The sequence below is a fragment of the Cervus canadensis genome, chromosome X (assembly GCF_019320065.1).
Source record: "Cervus canadensis isolate Bull #8, Minnesota chromosome X, ASM1932006v1, whole genome shotgun sequence".
Lineage (NCBI taxonomy): Eukaryota > Metazoa > Chordata > Mammalia > Artiodactyla > Cervidae > Cervus > Cervus canadensis.
The window spans coordinates 19922329-19947225 of NC_057419.1; the positions used below are offsets into that span (position 1 = coordinate 19922329).

The 24897-nt window shown below is 42.5% G+C and overlaps 1 protein-coding gene and 3 non-coding genes across 4 annotated transcripts; 3 read left to right on the forward strand and 1 right to left on the reverse strand.

Annotated features, from left to right (window-relative positions):
• Positions 1-1531: 1531 nt before the first annotated feature.
• On the forward strand, positions 1532-18062 carry SYAP1 (synapse associated protein 1). Its single transcript, XM_043459081.1, has 9 exons — positions 1532-1917; positions 6389-6507; positions 7350-7416; positions 8933-9006; positions 10549-10688; positions 12977-13125; positions 15309-15367; positions 15786-15933; positions 17104-18062. The coding sequence occupies exons 1-9, from the start codon at positions 1725-1727 to the stop codon at positions 17229-17231; spliced, it is 1077 nt and encodes a 358-aa protein (XP_043315016.1). The 5' UTR covers positions 1532-1724; the 3' UTR covers positions 17232-18062.
• On the reverse strand, positions 14699-14805 carry LOC122436043. The gene has a single exon (XR_006267816.1). It is a non-coding gene; the product is annotated as a U6 spliceosomal RNA (small nuclear RNA).
• Positions 18063-22033: 3971 nt separating the features above from the next.
• LOC122436133 lies at positions 22034-22140 on the forward strand. Its single transcript, XR_006267901.1, has one exon. It is a non-coding gene; the product is annotated as a U6 spliceosomal RNA (small nuclear RNA).
• Positions 22141-23330: 1190 nt separating this feature from the next.
• Positions 23331-23437, forward strand: LOC122436054. Its single transcript, XR_006267827.1, has one exon. It is a non-coding gene; the product is annotated as a U6 spliceosomal RNA (small nuclear RNA).
• Positions 23438-24897: the final 1460 nt, after the last annotated feature.

A 24897-nucleotide genomic window follows, 5' to 3' on the forward strand; every position in this document is an offset into this window, starting at 1 on the left:
TGGATGGTTTTCTTTGCTGTACAAAAGCTTTCAAGTTTAATTAGGTCCCATTTGTTTATTTTTGCTTTTGTTTCCTTTGCCTTAGGAGACAGATCAAAAAAAAATATTGCTACAATTTATATCAAGGAGTGTTTGAAGTAGCCTTTTAAGCCAGAATATTAAGGAAGTTCTAACACATGCTACAACATGGATGAACCTCAGGGACATTTGCTCAATGAAATGAACCAGTCACAAAGACAGTTGTGGTATAATTCCACTTATATCAAGTTCCTGGAGTAATCAAAAATCAGAGACAGAAAGTAGCTTTGTTGCCAGGGTCTAGGGGAAAGGGAGATAGGGTCGTTGTTTAGTGGGTAAAGAATTTCAGTTTTGCAACAGAAAAAGAATTGTGCAGGCTGGTTCCACAACAATGTGTATGTAGTTAATACTATTTAATTGTACACTTAAAAACTGGTTACAGTGGTAAATTTTATGTTTATCTACCACAAGTAGGGGCTTCCCTGGTGATTCAGTGGTGAAGCATCTGCCTGCCAATGCAGGGAACGTGGGTTTGATCCCTGGGTCAGTAAGATCCCCTGAAGAAGGAAGTGGCAACCCACTCCACTATTCTTGCCTGGGAATCGCGTGGACAGAGGAGCCTGGCGGGCTACAGTCCATGGGGTTGCAAAACAGCTGGACACGACTTAGTGACTAAAAGAACAACCACAATAAGAATTTTTTGAACTCAAGTTTCTTAATCTCATGAACAGTGCCCACATCTCCAATTCTTACAACGTCAAAAAGTTTTCCCCATTGTGTTTGAGGATCTAAATAAAATCCACAAGTTGCCATGGGTCCTCTCTTAAGCCATTCTTAATCTATAGAGTCCCCTTTCCCTTTTCCTTACAATTTATTTGAAAAAACAAGGTCGTCTGCCTGTGGTTTCTCACAGCCTAGGTTCTGCTCCTTATATCCTGACGTGTCCTACAATAGTTTCCTCCATCCTGAGCTAGGTTTGATGTGGACTCAGGAAGAGCTTGGGTCTTCCCTGATGTTTCAGTTGGTAGAATCCGCCTGTAATGAATGAGACCCAAGTTCGATTCCTGGGTCGGAAAGATCCACTCCAGTACTCTTGGGCTCCCCTTGTGGCTAGGCTGGTAAAGAATCCGCCTGCAAAGCGGGAGACCTGGGTTTGATCCCCTGGGAGAAGGGAACGGTTACCCATTTCAGTATTCTGGCCTGGAGAATTCCATGGACTACACAGTCCATGGGGTCGTAAACAGTCGGACATGACCACGCGGCTTTCACTCACTCACTCAGGAAGAGCTTAAAAACATCCATTTTCAAGGGGCCAGCCCAGCTGAACCTGAAAAGGCGAGGCTAAGTCACCAGCCAAGCTGCTCTGAGTGACAAAGACGCTGTTTACTACCCTACATCAGGAAACTACAAAATTCCGGGGGCGGAGGAAAAGGGGCGGGGTTGGGAGACGTGGGGAAAACCCTTTGTCCGGTTTCCACGCGCGTAATCGAGTTACGAAATAAGGGGAGGGCGGGGCCTTTGTCCGGAAGTGACGCCAGCGCGGCCGGTGGCGGAGTTGCTGTGGAGGCGGGGCGACGGACGGAGCCGCGGCTCCGGGTCGCCCTTCCTGCTATCTTCCGGGGAGATATTTCTTGTGGAATTGAGAGTAGGCGGCACCCTCAAGGGTCTCCCGTGACCCGGACCGCGGTGGCGGCCCCGCTGACGGGATGTTCCGCGGTTTGAGCAGCTGGTTTGGCTTGGAGCAGCCGGCGGCGGGTGGCCGGCAGTCCCAGGGAGACGGACAGCCCAGGGGACACTCGCCACCCGATCAGCGCTCCGAGGCGGTGGCGGAGTCAGCGGAGGGGGAGCCACAGCTAGCCACGAACCAGGAGCTCCTTCATCAGGCCAAGGGCCTAGGCAGTGAGTCTCCCCCGGGACCGCAGGGTTCCGCATCCCTCCTGCCGCCTCTGGGTGTGGACCACCAATGATCCGGAGTGTGGGGTGGGGAGAGGAAGGTGTCTCTGTCGATCGGTCGGTCCTCACAGGACCGGAGAGGTTGGTGAGGATCTGGGCAAGACCGAAACCTCATCTAGTAGTCAAACCCTGTGCCTGAAGTCCCCAGTGGCTAATGACAGGTCACTCTGCAGAGTGTGTCAACACTGAGAGCGGAGGCGCAATAAAGCAATGGGGCCCGACATCTTTAGGTTTGACGGGGAATCTTTTTTATTAAACTCGCCAACTTTCACCTCCACGGCCTCCCAGCCACAGTGGACAGGGGACGTTGAGGAGCTTTTTGCCCTTAAATCAGAATGTGTCGTCCCAGTTAAATTGAGGAAGAGTTGCTAAAGGCCTGTGACAAGTAGGCTCTGTCCTTTTAGGTGCAGCTAAACCTTTTTCCTTAAGGCGGGAAAGTAATTAATTGCCAACTATTGTCTGCATTCCAAGTTTCAGCACTAGATGCTTTGTGAACGGATGCCTCATCTGTTAAAACACCCCAGTGAGTTGGGAGAACGAGCTCAGAGTTAGTGGCCCAAAGTTAGGCTGATATGTAAATGGTAGAAGTGAAATTTAAATCTGGGACTGTCTAATTTCAAAACCCATGCTCTCTCCCAGCTTACAGTCTAGTTCAGGAGGAGGGTATAAGTAATAAACATGAAAAATAAACACAAGCTGTAGTAATTCTGCTCCTGGAAAGACCTTGTCAGGCTTAAATAATCAAACCGTCTTTGAGAAGGTGGCCCTAAAGCAGACAACACTACAAGTGAGAGATATGAAATTTAGCAGTTTTAAAGGATTTAGTTCAAGATACTGAAAGGCAAGAGCATAAGGCAGGCTGGAGCCGGAGAGTGGAGAAACACATATTTGAATAGGAAAGGCTCTAACGTTAAAAAAGTTTACTGTGGGGTGGAGAGGCAGGGAGAACAGGCATCATCTCACATTGTGGCTGTACACAGTCTCAGCCCCAAGCCTCTAAACAGTGTACAAGAAAAATAAAACTAAGTGCTGTGCAATGAAATCACTGAAGAGGGAACGACTATTTCCTCTGTGGAAGATTGGGGAATATTTGAGCTTGGAATGTTTGAGAGATGTGAGAAGATGAATTTGACTAGAGCAATTTGCCTCTCAGTTATGTTAGGTAGCTGGGATAAATAAAAGTGGGACCACGTTAGGAAAGGCTGTGTATGTTTGTTTCCTTGATTTCATAGAACATAGAGAAGCATTTTCGTTTATCTTCAGAAGAATATCAAAAGTGACTTCTTAAAACTCAGGGCTTTATTGAAGCTTCATGTTTATATTTAGTAATAAAGACTTCCAAATATTTTTAGTATGTTTTCAATATGAAAACTTTGAAACCAAATACCGCCATCTCTTTCTTTCCTCACCAGGCTTTCTTTAGGTTTAGGAGGCTAGGTTAGATGAAGGACTTCCCTGCCCACACACACATTGTGAATGCAAAGTTTCCAAATAAATTAGAGCTCATTTGGCTCTGAAGTTTGTTTGTTTATTTTTTGGCCAAGCCACGTGGCATTGTGGGATCTTACTTCCCTCACCTAGGATAGACCACTGCAGGGATCTTAACCACTGGACCACCAAGGAAGTCATTTGATTTTAAAAAGATGTAAAGGTCCTAGTTTGTACACAACCCCTCAAAAAGATGAGAGACAATCAAATATTTTTTATTTTACATAGTGATACTAAGAGGTATATGCTTTAAAAAAAAAAAAAAACCCATCTTTGTTTTGAAAACTTGAAACATCTCTGTGCCTGATTCCCACTGAGTAGATTAGTTTCTTTGGGGCACCAACTTGCCATTTAGAGACAGGTAGCCTGTGTTTGAGTTCTTTGTACTTCTTACTGCCTTTATTGTAATTTCATTTGCAAATCATAGTAAGTCCAACAAACAGGCTTTTAACAGAGAGGACCAAGACCACCCCCAGGTTTCATGAGCGCCCACCGAAATTGTAGTTTCTTTGGCAAGGAGGAAGAGAATAGGCTATTGGCTAGGCAACAAGATCTTCCCCATCTTCATGGACAAATCATTTATCCTCTGTAACTCAGCTTTCCTAGCTGTAAACTAGGCTAATTATACCTACTCTTCCTGGGATGCTTGTGACATGATGAAAATGAAGAGAAGATATTAGCGATCTGCCCCCTCCTTCCAGAAAGTTGCTGTGTCTATTCACTTGCAGACATTTTACTTAGACTGTCTTTTCTTTGGTCGATGCTTCAGTTCAGACCCCCTCCTCCTAAGTCCCTGAAGTGGACTTTGTACTCCTGTTACTTCCTGTTAACTCTTATCTGCATCTCAAATTTTCTGTCTTTAACTTGGTGTCAGCCAGTCTCTGCACAATTCCAGACTTCTCGTCTTTATGAGCATCTCTCCTGAGAATCTCTTGTCCTGTCTCCCACTGCCGCCTCCTTCTGACTTAGGAATCCAGGCCTCTCAGTAATTAACTCTTGGGAGACATCCCTCCCTTTTGGAGAGCCTCTGTTTAATGAATAATCTCGCTCCTCTTGTTGTCTTTCAATCTTTCTTTGTTGGTTTATTTGTTTATCAATGGACATCCTTTGAGGGCAAGCACTGCATTCTCGGAACTTCCCTGGCAGTCCAGTGGTTAAGACTCTGCATTTCTAATGCAAGGGGTATGGGTTTCATCCCTGGTTAGGGAACAAAGATAAAAAAAAAAAGCCCAAAATGACAAGTCTATCAATAACTCAAAAGGTATTCCTGAGAAAATCTTAAAGGGAACCCTACTCTTTTAGAAGTTTGGATTTGTCTATCTGCAGAGAATATTTTTACAAAGTAATGTGGCTGTATTCTCATTTTATCATACTACTCTGGGTAAATAAGCTAGTCATAGCCAAAAGGAAATCAGGGATCTCCCTAAAGCTCAGCATTTAGTCACTCCCCATTCATGCACTCAGCAAGTACTTACTGGTCACTTTCTGGGGATACACTGAGTCAGCCAGCCTCGGTCCCTGCCCCGGTAGGGCTTAGGATGGGTCTTGAGTCTAGCTGAGAGGACACATTCACCACGTAATGGATATAGTGTCATGGATATTGTTGATCTGGCACCACAGGTTGTGAGGGAACACCTCTTGGGGACACCTATGCTGGCCAAGGAGCCGGGGTCCATTTGCTGAGAAGTGATGTGTAAGTGAAGGTTCACAGGATGTGTAGTTAGCTGGGTAAAGAGAGGGTGACCGATAAAAGTGTTTCAAACCAAGAAATGACGTATCTGGGGCTTCCTTGGCGATCCTGAAGAATTTCTTGTGGTCATGTGAAGGGGAGAATGGTGAGAGAGAAAGAGACCAGGGCCAAGGAGTGTCCTGAGGTATAGTCACAGTGGATGTTAGTACCAGGAACAGATGGACACCCCCAGACACAGTGGGGAAAGGGAGACTGTTGAGTGGTAAAGGAGGCGGTAAGTGGGCGAGATGTCACTTGATTTTCCATGGTACCAGCCACAGAGTGAGGATTTAATCAGGTGTGCTGAGCTCCCTGGGGTGTTCTTACCAGGGTCTTCTCCCTGCCGGTGTTGTGAGTCAGCCCACCTGCCCTCTCAGCAGGTGCGCGTCACAGAGGAAGACTGCCCTAGATTTTGGAGCATTTTCTGTGAGATGAAATTTGAAAGCCAGTTGCCTGGGAGCGTCCCCCACCATGACCTTCCTGAGGTCGCTTCCTGCAGCCCAAATTCTGTAGAATGTGAACTTTAAAATGTTATTTATCTACAAGTACACCTTTACATCGTAGTGCAAAAAGAGCCCTGATAACAAATGTGTTTTCAGGGCTTTAGAAAAGTTAATTTTGTGTTTTCGTTTTGTCTTGTGAAGTTTGTATGTTCCAATTTGAATTTCATTCCACACATTTGCTCATTATTTACATTAGGGCTTGCCAAGATTTCTATTTATTAAAAACTCCCCCAGATTTATCATGGGATGAGTTAATCTAGGAGAGGAGGGGCTTTTTTCTTCTTTTTTTGAACAAGAGGAAAGGAGAAAATTAAGATGGGATTCTTAAGGTCTAGAAAGGAAAGAAAGTAAGAAGGAGCCTTGATCTTATTGTAAAGTAGGAGAGGAGATTACTTGCTGAGATAAATTAGAACTAGAGGCTGGAGAAGGGCAAGATAATTTTGAAACAGCTACTGGGGTGAACTGAGGAGCATGCTAGCAGTCTTTGAAAGCAATGAACTAAAGGCCCAGTGTGGATGGCCTGTCCGCTGAGAAAGGGGAGTACTACTGGTGCTTCTCACTCCTTAAGTTTTAAGTCCCAATTAACAAGAAACGTGTCCTGTGGTTTTAGTCTTACAAGCACTATTTAAGGGAGAAATTTACAAATATAATAGCCATCATACTTGAATGGAGCATAGACTTTTTTTCTTCTTTACAGACTATCTGTTTAACTTTGCAACCGCTGCTACAAAAAAAATAACTGAATCAGTTGCTGAAACAGCACAAACAATAAAGAAATCAGTAGAAGAAGGAAAGATAGATGACATCATTGATAAGGTACATTTAAATATCTTTTGGAAATATAAGTTTATGAAATTCATTAGCAGCTAATGTAATCGTCCCTTTTTATGACCTTTATTAATCCAAATAGGGTTTCATATTCTGATAAAAATGTTAAGATTCTTGTTTTTTTCTCTCTCCCCTCTCCTTTTTGTATAATAAGTAACTATAAGTTACCTGATTTAAATAACCTTTGTTTTTATTTTAATATATTCTAAAATACATTGATGCTTTTGGGTAATACTAAGCTTTTCATTTTGTGAGTTTAATTTTCAACCATAACCATTTCAGAATACATTTGTGCCTTTGAATCATTTGAGTTCATTCAGTTGAATCTTTTTAAAAGTCCTGGACCAATAGGAACAACCCTTTTAAGACTCTAGGGAGTGAATTTGTTCATTTTTTGCAGTGGTAGGGTACAGGCCTAGGGAATGTCATTTCTGTTGGTAACTGTTTGAACTAAGGAGGTCATCAATCAAACTTAAGACAGCTTGTTATTTAGATATTTTCATTGTGTGTACTGTTTGTTAGAATGAGATTTGACCTGTCTTTTATTGTTTTATAGAATAACATAAAAATTCTGTCTTTAACTCCTTTTATTTTTACATTTGAAAAGATCGTCTATCATAAAGACAGTTGAACACTTAGAGTTCAGAAATGTTGAAGATTCCCTCTTACTGGGGAAGGGAAGACATACCACTTTTTTGTCTCATTATTTGAAGAAAATGAATAAGATGTCCCAAATGAACTTCACAAATCTCGAGTGTATTTCTTATCTAATAAGCTTTTTAAAAGTAATTTAACTCTTATGTATTTTTTTTCTATGTATTTTTTAACAGACAATTATAGGAGATTTTCATAAGGAACAGAAAAAATTTGTTGAGGAGCAGAATACAAAAAAGTCAGGTATGGTATAGGTTTATACGTGACTTACTTGCCTACCAAATTTTACTGAACACTGGTTATGTGCTTGACATCCCACTAAGGCTATGAGATTACAAAAATGTCCAAGTTAGGCCCCCGTCTTTCAGGTAGCACAAGGATCAGTGGGGACAAACCTTCAGGACTTGAAGGAAATCTCTCCCAGTGGCTAGGATATGGGTGAGGTAGCCCTTCTGGGGAGCTGGCTCTGAAGGAGAGAGAGTGGGCTTTTCTTTTTTACTTTCTCACATGTCCAGCAGAGTCTCTGATGTATACCTAGCGGGCACTTAGCAAATGTTGGCTCCCTTCCTGAATAAAAGGAAGGGCTTTCCAGGGAAGTGACAGAGGGCTGTGAAAAATCACAGGGTGTTGGAGAACTTACTCAACACATTTCTTTACTGATAAATGTTTGTTTAAATGTTTGCAGTTGCAAGATCTCAAAATGCCTGCTTTTACTGTTTGGTGGTTTTCAGACACAAAACTGGCCTCATATCTTTGAATTTGGAAAAAGTAGTGTAAAATACTTCAGTTGGTTTGAGCAGTACCACAAATTCAAAAACAACTAGTTACTCCTGTGCTGAGTTCCCGTCAGGCATTGTTGCCCCTAGGTACCCAAAACTGGGAAGTGGCTCTTTGGGACAAGTCAACTACTGGACAGGGCAGTGTAACCTGGTGATTCGTGGGAAGCAGTAAAGTTGACCCTGGCTCAGGAACTTGGTGCAGGAGCTAGTTGGTGCCTCTGAGATGGGAACTGTGGATGGATTGGGAGTGAAAGGTTTGGAGGCAGGTTCACTTTTTTTTTTCCGTTTCATTCAGTATGCATTTCCAAAGAAATAGGGATATTCTCTTCTATAATCACCAATGGTACAGTTACCAGCTTTAGGAAATTTAACACTGACATAATATTCATAGTCTAATTTTGTCACTTGACCCAGTAACATCCTTTATACATTTTTCCCCCTCAGTTCAGCATCCAGTCTTGGATACAGTACTGCACTTTTTGTTGTGCTGCTTCTTTTAAAACAGACCATTCCTCATCTGGGCTTGGTCTGATACTTCCTCATGATCAGATTCAGATTATGCATGCTTGGCCAGAAGACTACCTACATGACGAATCCTTCTCAGGAGATCACATCTGGAGGCCTACAGTGGCCGTCTCTCCTGGGTGATGTTGATTTTGGTCACCTAGTCAAGGCATTGTTCAACTTTTCCATTGTATGATGCAAGTCCGTTTGTTACCAAATGCATACGTGCATAAGATTCATAACATTAACTCAGGATTACAATGAGTGTTCGTGTTTGGAACTTACTAGTAAATTGCTAAAATGGTTATGTGGAAACTTTCTCATTCTTTCAAGCCACAGATGGCAGTGTAACCCCCTCCCCCTGCCCCCCTTTTTTAATTGTAGTATAGTTGCTTTACAATGTTGTGTTAGTTTCTGGTGTCGCAGTGTAACCCTTGTAACCTGTTTTTACTTCTTTGCCATTAAAAACCTTTTAGAAGTAGCAGTGCCACCATGGGTTGATAGTAATGATGAAGAAACAATTCAACAACAAATCTTGGCCCTGTCAGCTGTGAGTATCTTGTGATACCGTGTACCGAAATACTTTCTTCCTATCATGACTTCATCCTTAGCAGGATGTTTTTCTTCTATACAATTTTAAAAATATTTTGAGATGTTAGGAATGTACACATCAACTTTCACTATTTTTTTCAATGTCCTTAAGTTTGCTTTTCTAGTCTGTTTCACAAAATATTTCTTTCAGCCTTAAAAGGATTTCTTTTTGTTATTAAGACAATCTTTTTTTTTAAGACAGTCTTTTGAGATGTGCTATTAAGAAGTTTCTAGATAGCATTCTAATTCTTCCGAATGAAATGATCATACTCTAAATTTGCTCTTTAATTACTGTATGTATTTCTCTGAAACTTAAATTGAAAGAAATAAATCTCCATATGCTGCCCCGAAAATATTAGAGTGTTACCACCTAAGAATCATGTAGCACCTGACAGTTTCAGGAAGTACTCTCTCACACATTATCTCTTGAGCCTCCTGGTATGTCTGTGAGGTAGGTAGGGGCTTTAAGCACCACTGCGCAGGTATGGAGACCAATACTGTCAGATGGGACCCTCACTCCTTATCTTTGTCTCTACTGGGCTATGAACTCTCAGCAGAGGCTGGCTTTGAGCTCTGTCCTCAGCACCCAGCATAAGGCTTTCACTATTTCAGTGATTTTCAAGCTTTATTTTTAACCTACTTTTTTTTTAAACTAAAGTCGTAAATGGAACCTTGGTCTAGAAAAGAAATGTAGAGCGGGGCTTTCCCTCCCTTCCACTGCCCCAGGGCATTTAAGATTTTTTTTCTTCCCATTAGTAAATCCCTAAAGGCCTGAGGATCCAATTCCGAGCTCATTGTGGACACCATGTATTTTGATGATCACCTTACAGTCAAACTTGACATGGATATCACACATCTGCTTGCTTCTCCCCAGAAGGGGGAGACTTGGAGTGTCGGGTGGGGGCCCTGGCCCTATCACATGCTCAGCCAAGGTTCCCCAGGTGACCCAAGGACAAGCCTTTCCCTGCCTGGCATTCTGTGGAGAAGCTGCACTGTCTCAGTCACCATTGCATTCTCATGCCCTCAGTGCAGGGACTGACCTTCAGAGCGTCACAGAGATTTCAGGCAGAGCGTGGGTGCGTGCGTTCCATCAGAAGGTCTGGGACTAAAGTGTGGTTTGTGCACATTTGAGAAATGACTTGGGTTTTACTTTTCTGATAAGACCATCATGGTTAGCTGACTCCAACCTTGGGTTCTTTTATACTAGTTTTCACATACTAAAACAGAAGTCTTTTTCTATGGTTTCAAATTATATAGTTTCAACAAGTTACATGGTTGAATTTTCTGACCTTGCATGACGCTCTCTCCAGGTGAAACTATTAAAGAATATGTGAAAGGATTGATCATTCTCCACTCTCTCTAAGGCAGACAAGTTAATGACAGCTCATTGCACTTGGTGGCTGAAGCATTTAGGGAATTTAGTGTGTCATATCATTGATGCGTTGTTACCTATTAATTGCAGTCTATGGTTTCCCCCGTGTTTTTCCTCTTTTTATCCAAGGACAAGAGGAACTTCCTTCGTGACCCTCCAGCCGGGGTGCAGTTTAACTTTGACTTTGATCAGATGTACCCTGTCGCACTGGTCATGCTCCAAGAGGACGAGCTGCTGAGCAGGATGAGATTTGACCTTGTTCCTAAACTGTAAGCATTGGGTTCTCAAGCCTGATGGGAAAGAGACATGGGCTGGGGGCCAGGATGTTCTCAGACATTCTTCATGAAAACGGGCTCTACGGCTCTTCAGCAGTACCCACCTCCCCACCCCCCACACACAGGGTGCCATAGAATCAAAACTCAGGGTGGACTTTTGGGGAATTGTGGAGTACAAATGAGATGTGTTCTTTTATCCCCAGTTAGATGGTGGAAAGAATTTTCCCATGAAAAAAGCACCTGCACCTGCACCCTCCTGAATAAAACTAAGATCCCCAAGGTGCATCAGAGCATGGCGCTGCCTTTTCTCCACTCGGGCTCCTCTCTGTGGCAGTGGTCTCTTTCTCCTTCCCATCCAAGGCTTCTCCTCTCCACAAATCCCTGCTTGTCCCTTAAGCTCCAGCACATGTAGCATGTCTTCTGTGACGTGGTGATCAACAGAGGCCCCCTCCCTTCTCCTCTGCCACCATGAGTTCTTCCTCACCGTTTCTACCTTCTTTTGAATCTGCCCCATTTTTAAAGTCAGTGGTCTTTGGTGTTCAGTGAGTGTTCCTGTTGAATGCCTCTCTCTCCTTGTGTGATGGGGTTATCTTCCTGTTCTCTGAGGACATGAAGTCTGGCTTTCTTAAGATACCCTTCTCACTCTGCCTTCTCTGCATCTTGACTTTGGGTTCTGTGGTTCATGCTGATGGCTTCTCTTACCCATTCTTTGGGGCTATGTGCTCCCTTGGGCCGTTGAGGCGGGGCAGCTCAGTAGCTGTGAGCAGACTCCTCAGCCTGGGCTGGCTGTACAAGGAACAGCGAGTCGAGCCTGAGCCCCGTGGCTTCAGTGTAGCCAGGAACCCCTGTTCTCAGCCGCGCCAGCGTCCCTGAGTGCAGGGACTGTGACTCTTGGTCTCTGCCACTTGATGAAGGTGGTGTCTGCCAGCCTTCTTGACTATAAAGTTACTTCTTTCCTCTTTAAAATTAATAACTATTTACTGGGGAGGCACTTTGAAACTCTGTAAATATGTCATTTCTCCTCAAATTTTCCATGTATTCATATACTTATGTATGTCTGTATGGACTCAAGGTCCTGTTTTATGCAATGGTTATAATCCATTGCTATCAGTATTTGTTTTGATGCTCAAATCATCACCTATTTGCCAATGGAAGCCCATTCAAGCTGGCTTCTATGTCTTTTTAACTCATCCTGTTCATTCATTGAGTCCTTCCTTTCTAGCATGAGATAGTCCTCCAGGCTCGCTTTGTACTTCCCCTGCTATGAGCCTGGAATTGGCTGTTTATCCCAGGGGTTCTGGTTCCTTTTAGTGGAAAGTGGTGAGCATTAGGCATGCTCTTTGTTATTAGGGTCTCACTACTCCTTGGCCCACTCAGTGGAAGAGCTAGTGTGCTCATATACACACAGATGCACTTGTTTGCATCTCTATCGAATAAAAACCATATGGTCACAGTGATACTTCACAGCAAGGATCATTCTAGAATTTTCCCTTTCCATGATTGTAACTCCCTTTTCTGATGGTGAGAAACCCAGTTTCCACTATCCTTAGTATTTTTATTTAAGCAGTCAATCCCCTTGTGAGTGAGCAATTGTCCTTTATCACCACCACCACCTCCCCAGCTTAGACACCCTCCTGTCCCTGCTCAGGCTGTCACTCACCATTCCAGGCCACCGACATGTGGATGGATACTCACCTTACCCTTCTTGGGTGCCGACACCTCACCCCAGGTGACAAGTGTGCAGCCAAGTTTGAGAACCACTGAGAGTTCTCAGGTTGAACTGCACGTCAGTCTTTTAATCAGTAATCTGCCACTTCATTACTGTTACTGATTGCTAGTTATATGCAAACTGCCAAACATGTCCTCTCATAAGGAACAACACCCACAATCCTTTATTCTCACTGCTTGAAAGCATTTAATCCTTTGGGAAACAGATAATTGGGGGGGACCTGGCTCTACTTCCAGTCTCCCAGGCTGCTCATGGTGCTTTGACAGCAGTCCCCTACTTCCCTCTGCTGAGGGCAGTGTCAGTATATTTAAAATACCAAGAAACACTGAGGATTCATTGGTGCATTATAAACTTTGCTGCTGTGGAGAAGATAGTTTTCTTCTTATCCTGTTACTCAGCTTTCAATTCGAAAGCAAGTGAGAATTTCCTTTGAGCCTCATTCCGATTCGAAACGGTCTGTAAAAATGACCTATTCCAATCTCCACTGCAACAGATAAGCCCTGCACACGTGTATGCATGCATTCTCAAGTGTGTTGTTGTTTGTCTTTGAAAGCGTGAAGGAAGACGTGTTTTGGAGGAACTACTTCTACCGCGTCTCCCTAATTAAGCAGTCGGCCCAGCTCACAGCCCTGGCGGCCCAGCAGCAAGCTGCTGGGAAGGAGGAAAAGAACCACGGCAGACAGAATGAGTTGCCACTGACAGGTATATTCAAGAAGACTTCACTCTGCAGGGCAAATGTCACAATCGTTCCTTCACAAATACTCTGAGATTCTCATGAGCCTGTCATTGTGCACATACCAGAAATGTCATCGTCATCTTAGGGAAAGTCCTTTTCCTTCCAGAGAAGATACTCATTCTTCTCTTGTTGCCCTCTCCCTGACCCTGCCCACCGTCTTCCCTGTTTTCGTTTCCTTTGCTTTTCTCATTCTTCAGGTTTTTTATTTCTTCCTTTGTATTTCTCCCTCCATCACCAGTCATCTTCCTATCTCTCTCCTTGCCCTTTTCATGCTTTCTGTTCTCTGCTGACTCAGCTCCCCACTTTCCTTTGGTTCTCAGTCTCCCACTCAGCCTGCTCATTTCCCCAGTTCTCTGGTCTGTAGAGCTGAGCTCAGCCAGCCAGCCTGGAACCAGACCTCAGTCGGTGACACATGTGACTCTTCCTTATTGTGGCAGTTTTACCCTGGTTGTTGGGGAAAGTGGTTTATAATATCAGCAATGATTTCATACAGTGGTCCCCAACCTTTTTAGCACCAGGGACTGGTTTCGTGGAAGACAGTTTTTCCCCAGGACCAGAGAGGGGGTGAGATGGTTTCAGGATGTTTCAAGAGCATAACATTTATTGTGCACTTTATTTCAAATCTGATGCTGCTGCTGATCTGACAGAAGGTGCCAGTCCATGGGCCAGAGGTTGGGGACCCCTGACTTAATACCTGTAATAATTATTAAAATAAGATAGGTATCTTGTGTCATATTTTTAATGTTTAATGAACACTTGCTTTGTATAGGTACCTGTTACAGCTGGAGACTTATCCATACATGGAATTTTAAATGATTATATAAAACAGTGCATCCTAAGGCACAGTTGTATGGACCACTAGGAGGGCACCTGACAACTGCATTTAGGGTCAGGAAATGTAATGAAGTTGCTCTCACAAGAACATTTGGCACTTTGGATGCAGATGTTAATATGAATCCCAGTTGTCTCTCATACTTTAGTATTTCTTATTAACTTTTTTTATTAGTTGGAGGCTAATTATTTTACAATATTGTAGTGGGTTTTGTCATACATTCACATGAATCAGCCATGGAGTTACATGTATTCCCCATCCCGATCCCCCCTCCCACCTCCCTCTCCACCCGATTCCTCTGGGTCTTCCCAGTGCACCAGGCCCGAGCACTTGTCTCATGCATCCCACCTGGGCTGGTGATCTGTTTCACTATAGATAATATACATGCTGTTCTCTCGAAACATCCCACCCTCACCTTCTCCCACAGAGTCCAAAAGTCTGTTCTGTACATGTGTGTCTCTTTTTTCTGTTTTGCATATAGGGTTATCATTACCATCTTTCTAAATTCCATATATATGTGTTAGTATGCTGTAATGTTCTTTATCTTTCTGGCTTACTTCACTCTGTATAATGGGCTCCAGTTTCATCCATCTCATTAGAACTGATTCAAATGAATTATTTTTAATGGCTGAGTAATATTCCATGGTGTATATGTACCACAGCTTCCTTATCCATTCGTCTGCTGATGGGCATCTACGTTGCTTCCAAAAAATATGGAACGCTTCACGAATTTGCATGTCATCCTTGCGCAGGGGCCATGCTAATCTTCTCTGTATCATTCCAATTTTAGTATATGTGCTGCCGAAGCGAGCACTTCTTTATTAACTTTATTGGAAAATGCCATTTTACCCAAAACTGCTTGTGTATCAAAATGGGCTTTACAGGAGAGCCGCTGTGACTGAGCGTTACGTTTTATTGATACTTTGTGCTTTCTAGCATTTGGGACAAAAGGAAAACTTAACTTAATTCTCATTATCTTTTTTTTTTTAAATTCTCATTATCTTAAAAGAAAGAGCAGAAATATTCTTCAATGCTTTTTGCTAATAATCAAAACTCGTTTCCTGCTGGAAACCTTACATGAGGGGTATTAGAATATGATGATATATACTAAACATATCCCCAAAAGAAAGAGGTTGAGATGGTTTCATCTGGGTAGTTCCTATGATAATTACAGAAAAACAGAAAGCGTAACATTAAAAACTCATTTCTGAAAATTACTTAGTATCATCATGTGCTCATGAATAATTTAGTTGTTATCATCATATATATTCAGAATTAAATCAAGCAATTCTTGACTCTCTTCTTCTCACTTCTTAGAGGCAGTACGGCCCAAAACACCACCTGTCGTAATCAAATCTCAGCTTAAAACTCAAGAGGTAATACAGTCTTACATTTTACCTAGTAGTTGATGTGTGGAAATGAAGTAACTCTGTCAGCTAGCTCAGATACCATTTCAAAACTGCTTCTGCATATGGGTCTTGTCTGTTCTGAAGAAGAGGGATCCGGTACTTAAAGGGTTAAAGCCCTACAGCTGAGACCTGAGGCGATCCTCCGGGACTAGACAGAATGACTGGAGTGATCCAAACTGTGAGTGAGTGGAGAGACTCAGTGGTCACTCCTGTGGTCAGCGAGCCGGTGTGCAGGTTAGGAATTAGAACACAGTGGCCATCCGACTAGCCGGGGAGGGGAATGAAAGTGAGGCTGCAGTAGGTTGTTAGATGACCGTAAACACGAGCTCTAATCTCTGTACGTCATTTCAAAAACCATTTCCAGGGCTCATGTATTGCCTTTCAGGATGAAGAGGAGATTTCTACCAGCCCATGTGTTTCTGAGTTTGTCAGTGATGCCTTCGATTCCTGTAACTTGGATCAGGAGGACCTGAGGAAGGAAATGGAGCAGCTGGTGCTGGACAAAAAGGAGGAGGGGACAGTCGCATTGGAAGGTACAGAGCCAACGACAGCACTGTTCTCATCCCCAGTGCTGAAGTTGACCTTAGAAAATTTTGTTATTTTGGAGCAGATATACAAAACTAGGTTGTAACTTTTGCATCAAAACTGCTCTGTGTTCCACACTAGAAGGTGGATTCTGGCACACATGACCAGACTTCCCATTCCTCTGCCCTAAGCAGAGAAGCATAGAAAGGAGACCACAGAGGTTAAGTGACTCTTCTGAGGCATCTCAGCCCCAAGGATATGTGGCCAGGGCTGGGCACCAAAGCCACCCCTTCCCGTGGAGATGCTGCCCTCCGGCCTTCTGCTTTCAAAGCTGCATCCTGCTGGAATTTATACTGTAGGTTTAAGACTCTTTTTCCAGCTGCTGTGTGCCACGAGCACATCATTTCTGGGAAGGAGCAGGCTGCCTTTTAAGAACCAAATTAATTTAAGGTGATGTAGGAAAAAAGTGCAAATGATGGGGCTGCTTTCTTTGCCACATCAGGACAGATTGCTGGCTTCCTGTTGGATGACAAAAAAAGGCTTCATCATTCATGAAGCTTTCAGAGACTTAGCATCAGGGAAGACAGCTGTTCCCGCTGTTGTGCAGAAAGCACTGGTGATAAAGCTGGCCTCCCAGAGGTGAACCACCTGCAGATCAGGTTCCATCCATATGTCTGTCACTGTCATGCTCTGTGATCTTGGACAAGTCACTTAACCTCTAAACCTCCATTCCCCATCTGTCAAATGTATATAACTGTCTCCCTAGTCCATGGACTGTTCTAAGGTTAAAGAATGATATTCAGAGAGTGCTTAGCCCTCGCCTGGCTGAGTGAGTGCTCTAGAAACATTAGCTGTTTTTGCTGCCAATATTAATTATCAATTATCTATTTAAATAGAAGGAAAATCAGAGGCCTAGTTAAAGGAAAATAACACGCAAAATTTACTGACAACATCTGATACCTTTGCTTCTGCATTTAATAAATGTATCTTTCTTATCATATTTCTCTTCAGTCACAGTTAAAATCTGTTCAGTTTCTTAGCATACACAGTGCTGAACAAAGCCTGAGACAGTAAATATTTCTGTGGTTAGGACATAACACAGGTAATTATAGTGGACTGCATTGTTCAGACCACCGTGATGAATTCAGAATCTTTTTTTTCTCATTTGTTTCTTTTAGAGGATTCTGTAGATTGGGAGAAGGAACTACAACAGGAACTTCAGGAATATGAAGTGGTGGCAGAATCAGAGAAGCGAGATGAAAACTGGGATAAGGAAATAGAGGAAATGCTGAAGGAGGAAAATTAACTGTCTGTCTCCTGAAATAAAAGAATAAACCTTAACATTCTATAACTGACATTAAATTCTAGATGTTGAGACTCGCTTAATCGGAAGGCACAAAGGAATATAACTTTATTAAATTCAAAATTATTCTTTTTTCAAGCTGAAAACTTGCCTCTTCTACTTAAAAAAATAGGACACAGGACATTTATTCTAATAATCAAAAAGGGATGTTTTAGGTAGTGTTCCTTTAATATAAATCTAGTTAGAGATGTTCTTATAGTCAGTACAGACATCTTTCTGGTAGTCAGTACAGACATGTTTCAGAAACATAAAATCTTAGAGTACAGTTTTCTGTGAGGTCAAAGATATAATTTATTTTTCAATTGTGGTTTTCTAAACATTTGTACTTCTTACATTTTTGTTGATACATATATGTTAAAGTACTTAATGGATTAATAACTATCAAAATGACCAAATTGTACCAAAGAACTTGAGAGGAAGCACTTTCTGAACTATTTTCTTGCAGATATTTTCTAAAATTCCATCTGGAAGCCAAAAGATAAAATAATTATGTTGATTATAATGAGTAAGCATCACACAGTTTGACACTGAGAAATACTGTGTAAAAATTTGTTTTTCTTTGGGGCCTTTTTAAAAAAAATCTATGCCACATTTAATAATGGTTTCCTAAATTTCACATCATGGTTTTTGTAGAAAACAGGGTCTTTCATCCTTTAAGTACCAATGACTGTCAGAAGCCCCTTCACCTTAAAGCCTCATGTTGTTTAAATCGTCTCCACATATAATACATGTTTTTGCTTTTTTGTCTTAATTAAAGGGTCAGTCTTTATAAAATTGTGTTCCCTGAGTACAACTTTTGGGACTTTATTAATCAATCCTCCCTGGATTCTGCACTACCGCAGGACTGTTCACAGAACGTGGTTAATTGAAAAGGATAGATGGCTGAATACCAGAACATTCGACAGTGTTTGCTTCCTGAACCTTTCAGGTTTTTCAAAAAGCCTTTATTTAATAAAGGGGAGCAGAATTAACACAGTTCTTATAAGAAACACGTACTTATTTATATTCTTGATACCATAAAAATTAGTCTATAGTCCTCTGGCAGATATAGTCAACGAGAATTAGGTGTTTAGGTTTGTAGTTTGGGATATGCTCCCGCAAAGAAACCAGGCTTCCTCAGCTAGAATCACTTGGGTTGTATTCGATGAAACCACTGACACCATTATCAAGAGACTTCCACTTGTGGGTCTGCAATTGCTGATTACTCAGAGGTGGTGTCTGGCAACTTTTGAGGCAATCCTGTTGAAAGGAAAATTTTTTAAGAATTTAGAGTTTGCTGTAGTGAAACAAATGTTAAATGTTTTTAAGTAGTTAAAAATCCTAGATATAAGCAGCTCAGAATATGACAGTAGTTGGCTCTTAGGATATGCACTCAAATTCTTATTGACGAATGTTGAATAAACATAAAAAAGGAAAGGTTTCAGAGAAAGTTAAAAACCTGGGGCTTCCGTGGTGGCTCAGTGGTAAAGAATCCACCTGCCAATGCAGGAGACGGGTTCGATCCCTGATCCGGGAAGACCCCACATGCTGCAGACCAGCTAAGCCCCTGTGCCACAACTGCTGAGCCCATGTCCTAGAGCCCATGCTCTGCAACAAGAGGGGCCACCACAATGAGAAGCCTGCGTACTGCAAGCAGAGAGTAGCCCCCACTCATCGCACCTAAAGAAAGCCTGTGCAGCGCACTCTCCGACATAAATCACAGCAAGATCCTCTATGATCCACCTCCCAGAGTAATGGAAATAAAAACAAAGGTGAACAGATGGGAACTGGCTGAACTTGAAAGCTTGTTGTGCAATGAAGGAAACTAAGCAAGTGAGAGGACAGCCCTCAGAATGGGAGGAAATAATAGCAAAACAACTGACAATCTCCAAAATATACAAGCAGTTCATGCAGCTTAATACCAGAAAAATAAACAACCCAATCAAACAGTGGGCAGAAGACCTAAACAGACATTTCTCCAAGGGAAGACCTACAGATGACTAATGAAACACATGAAAAGATGCTCAACATCGCTCATTATTAGAGAAATGCAAATCAAAACCACCATGAGCTATGAACTCATACCAGTCAGAATGGCCATCATCGAAAAGTCTACTAACAATGAATGCTGGAGAGGGTGTGAAGAAGTGGGAACCCACTGTTGGAGGGAATGCAAACTGATACAACCACTGTGGAGAACAGTATGGCGATTCCTTAGAAAACTAGGAATAAAACCAGCATACAACCCAGGAATCCCACTACTGGGCATATGCCCTGAGAAAACCAGAATTGAAAAAGACACGTGTACCCCAATGTTCACTGCAGCACTGTTTACAATAGCTAGGACATGGAAGCAACCTACATGTCCATGGGCAGAGGAATGGATAAGGAAGCTGTGGTACATCTACACAATGGAATATTACTCATTTATAAAAAGCATTTGAGTCAGTTCTAATCAGGTGGATGGACTCAGAGCCTATTGTACACAGTGAAGTAAGAAAGACAAATACCATATATTAATGTATATATATGGACTCTAGAAAGATGGTACCCACGGTCGTATGTGCAGGGCAGCAAAGGAGCACACACACTAAGTAGCTTCAGTCGTGTCTGACTCTGTGTGACCCTATGGACCCTATGGACCCTATGGAGCCCACCAGGCTCCTCTGTCCATGGGATTCTCCAGGCAAGAATACTGGAGTGGATTGCCATTCCCTCCTCCAGGGGAGCTTCCTGACCCAGGGATCATAGCTGTATCTCTCGTGTCTCCTACCTTGGCAGGCAGATTCTTTACCACTAGCACCACCTGGATCTTACCTACAGGGCAGCAGACGAGACACAGAAGTAAAGAACAGACTTTTGGACTCAGTGGGAGGAGAGGGTGGAATGATTTGAGAGAACAGCTTTGAGACAGATACATTACCATATGTAAAATAGATAGCCAGTGGGAGTTTGAAGTATGAAGAAGGGCATCCAAAGCAGGTGCTCTGGGACAACCTAGAGGGATGGGGTGGGGAGGGAGCGGGGTTCAGGACGGGGGAGTTCAGGATGGGGGGGGGACACATGTATACCTGTGGTCCATTCATGTTGATGTATGACAGAAACCGTCACAATATTGTGAAGTAATTATCCTCCAATTAAATAAATTTTTAAAAACCTGGGCAGCAACAAAGACCCAGTGCAGTCATAAATAAATAAATAATACCTTAAAAAATTAAAAACCTAAAATGAAAATAGAAATGTTAGTTGTTGCTATTAGTTTTACATGACAGTCTTAATGCTTAATTGTATGTTACCCTGGGAAAATAAAAGGATAAAATAAGATCTTATACACAGGGTATAAGTAGATTAACCAATTGCACCACTGGAGCTCCTATACGCAGCACAAAAATACAGTTAGGCTACAGTTTTATAGATCCATCAGTGGGTGAAATGTTCTGCTTTTGTAAATTACACAGGTAACTGAAGTGTTATTCTTTTTTTTTTTTTCTTTTCTTTTTCTGGCTGCACTGTGGGGCTTGCAGTATCTCACTTCCCTGACCGTGGATTGAACTTGGGGCCACAGCAGGGCAAGCCCAGAATCGTAACCACTAGGTCATCAGGGAATTCCCTGAAGTATTATTCTTTTAAAGGGCAAAATAATTTTAACCTGTTTGATGGGAAATTTTTCAGTATTTATTATATGCTTGGGGGTCAGCCGACAAGTTATACTGTGCATAAAAATACATGAGCTTCACGAAAGGGAGCTTCATAAAAGGAAAGAGAATTAAGCGGTTGGATATGCAGGGACTCAGGCCCCCCCACCAGACCTGCTGGCTCGGGGTCTTGTGTGGTACCAAGACCCCCGGGGATTAGAATGGACCTCACGAGCTGAGAGAAGGAACTGGCAACCCACTCCAGTATTCTTGCCTGGGAAGTCCCCTGGACAGAGGAGGCTGGTGGGCTACAGTCCGTGGGTGTCAGAGTTGGACACGACCGAGCGAGCACGCAGGAGTTGACGGCGCTGCACCAATGCACTGCTGCGCTCAGGGCAACAGAACTTTCTGGTGCTTTTTACTCTTCCTGTAGTATCCTCAGCGGACACTGGCTTTCCAGTTGCGGGTGCCTCCAGTTGTCACCCGTTGCCCACTCCCCTTTCCACAGGCCCAAATTAAGAGGAACCAAGTTCCCAGGGGGACAACGAATAATCCTGCTAAATCAGATCTTTCTCACAGCACATTTCAGAGTGTGCGCTCTACCAAGCACAGAGGCAAGGCTCTCTGAGGACCACGTTACATTTTCACGAGCTTTCTCTGAGGTTCTCGGGCGGCATCTAAGGCCTGATGTGCCCACCCTGAAGGCTGTGAAGGCTGGATGATGTGTTTATGCACATAAACCTAAATAACAAAAATCATTTAAACGGTAAAGGGAGCATCGAACCATACTAAGTCTTTAAAGCCTATTTTAGGTGCATGGAGTCAATATTACGCAAGAATGAGCAATATCCATCTATTTTGCGATTACAGCAGTTGATGGCAAGTAAGTCAAACCCTCAGCTGACCTTGCCAGTCTCAGGAGGTTGTGCGCTGCTACTGTGCTCGCATCCCAGTGGCAGAAGCTCCTATAAGTAGAAGTGCTAACTTACACAAAGTGACAAGACTCAATGTGTCATATCCAAAAATTTAAAAGCTTTTCTTTTAGGAGATAAAGCAGGTATTTGTACTCATTGTGCTTTCAGATGCCCCGTTATAACCAAGATGGTTTTGCACAATCAAAATAATGTTACAGTGCTAGAAATTCAATAGCATATCTACTAAAACTCGAATGATACAGAGATTATCATGGCCCCTGCGCAAGGATGACACACAAATTTGGAGAAGTGTTCCATATGTTTTACAATTTTGAGCATTAAAAAATAATATAATATTATGAATAGGATTCACAGAATATTTTTAAAGTTTACCAAAAGAAAACAAGCTTACATCCAACTTGCAACTTTTTATTTGCCTTCTTGACTGCTTAAGGTATTAAAAAGTATGGAGAAGGAAATGGCAACCCACTCCAGTATTCTTGCCTGGAAAAGTCCATGGACAGAGGAGTCTGGCGGGCTGAAGTCCATGGGATTACATGACTGAGTATGTGTGCACGAGGGTGGAGGGAACTGGGTTGGTAGCAATAAAGACCTTTAAAACTGCTGATGCCAAATCACCACACACAGAAAAATTTAATTGGCCCAGGGTGGAGTCCTGGGCATAGGATTTTTAGAAACTCCCTGACTCCTTTGGTGGACAGCCACCATTGTGAAGCACTGGGCCCTGAACAAAGAGGCCCCAGGGAAAGTCAGACTGCTTTGGGCAAGATATTCTAGTAGGGGGCGCTCAGCTGATTCCATGTTTCTTAACGTCAATCCGTGTCCCAAGTGTTAACTGATTTTCAGAGAGGCCATTCTAACATAGATACTACGCTAATTGTTTTCGAAGTTTTTAAAAATTTTCTAAGTAACGGAAATTCTCTGAAGGTCCAGTGGTTGGGACTCCACTGCAGGGGCAGAGGCTCAATCCCTGAATGGGGAAATAAGGTCTCCCAAACCCTATGGTGCGACTAAATAATAATTATAATGATAATAAAATCTACAGTATCTTCGGATTTCAGGTTGAATACGGCAGATTAAATATATCCATTTATCTCTACTCTGTCCACAAAACCCCATGAAATGACAGTAAAGGAACAAAAAGAAGAGACATGTTCTTCTTGACAAAACAGGGGATCAGGTAACAGCAGCCAAGTGGGGACAAGGACATTTTAATGCTTCAGAACCTTGGAAAGCTCAGGGATTCTAAGCTACCTCTGAAGGTTGAGGACAAATTGATATCAGAGTGGGCATCTAGCCTGCCTGATACAGTTTAAAACAAAACAAAGAAAGAGCAGTATAAGCACATTATGAGTTATAGAAGCAAACAGATGAAACCGCTAAGGATTTAAAATGGTTGATTCTGGCAAGTGGGAACTGGGATGGGAAAAAGAAATCCTGGGTTTTGCTCTTCTGAGAGCCTTGTGTCATTTGGCCTTTAAAATTAAATTCTGGTGCTCGCTTCGGCAGCACATATACTAAAATTGGAACGATACAGAGAAGATTAGCATGGCCCCTGCGCAAGGATGACACGCAAATTCGTGAAGCGTTCCATATTTAAAAAAAAAAAAAATTAAATTAAATTCTGAAAGCAATCATCCTTCAATTAAAAAATAAATTTAAAAAACAACAAAAAAGATAATACTAAGTATATACAAAACTTAGATTTTTTTAAAAGCTGCTGTTGAAACGCGTTTGGGAGTAAGGTATGCAAATACTGTAGATAAGAATGTAAAATTGTAAAATCTTTCCAGGTGACAGGTGGGCAATATGGATCAAAAATTTCAGTGTGTGGAACATTTAGTCCAGCGTTTTCACTCTTGGAATTTGTCTTGAGGAAGTAATTGGACAACCACTGCTTTGAGTATAAAATAGAAAAATTGGAAACTGTCTACACGCCCTACACCAGAATTTTGATTTGAACAAGTGATGGCTCCTCCATACAGTGAAATTATATGCAAATACTTTAAATGATGGATTGCACACATCCCAGACGGTCAAAGATTCTAAAAGCCTGAAAACAACGAGTTGCTGGGCATGTGAAACGGCGAAATGTTGATATAGTGCCATTGAGTGTGTACTGGTACACTGTCTTTGGAGAAAAAGCAAAAATTGGCAAAACATAAATGAAAAGTTAACTATACACTTTGATCAGCAATTCTCATAGGGAGTCTAAAATGACTCCCATGAACTGTAGAGTGCATGGAATTCTCCAGGCCAGAATACTGGAGTGTGTAGCTGTTCTCTTCTCCAGGGGATCTTCGCGACCCAGGAATCGAACCCAGGTCTCCGGCATGGAAGGTGGCTTTTTTACCAGCTGAGCTACCAGGGAAGCCTGAGACCTTCTATGGATTGTTACAAACATTACATCCTGGGGAGGGAAGGAGGAGAACAGAAAAACACACCTACCTACATAGGTTTACGAACTACCTCCATAACTTTATGAACAAAGAAAACAAACCTATATGAATAATGCAACTATGAAAGTTGACTACCTCTAACTCCAGTAGTAATAACTGTGGACTAGGAACAACAACAAAAAAAACCGTGGCTCACATGATAAACAATTCGCGGGCAATGCAGGAGACCTGGGTTCGATATCTGGGTTGGGCAGATGCCAGAAAAGGGGAAGGCTAACCACTCCAGTCATGGCATCTGGTCCCATCACTTCATGGGAAATAGATGGGGAAACAGTGGAAGCAGTGTCAGACTTTATTTTGGGGGGGCTCCAAAATCACTGCACATGGTGATTGCAGCCATGAAATTAAAAGACGCTTACTCCTTGGAAGGAAAGTTATGACCAACCTAGATAGCATATTAAAAAGCAGAGACATTACTTTGCCAACAAAGGTCCGTCTAGTCAAGGCTATGGTTTTGCCAGTGGTCATGTATGGATGTGAGAGTTGGACTGTGAAGAACGCTGAGCGCCGAAGAATTGATGCTTTTGAACTGTGGTGCTGGAGAAGACTCTTGAGAGTCCCTTGGACTGCAAGGAGATCCAGCCAGTCCATCCTAAAGGAG

Coding starts and splice junctions, on each gene's coding strand:
- SYAP1 (XM_043459081.1), top strand. CDS start 1,725: ATGTTCCGCGGTTTGAGCAGCTGGTTTGGCTTGGAGCAGCCGGCGGCG. Junction 7,417..8,932: donor GCAGAATACAAAAAAGTCAG/GTATGGTATAGG, acceptor AAAACCTTTTAG/AAGTAGCAGTGCCACCATGG. Junction 15,368..15,785: donor CTCAGCTTAAAACTCAAGAG/GTAATACAGTCT, acceptor ATTGCCTTTCAG/GATGAAGAGGAGATTTCTAC.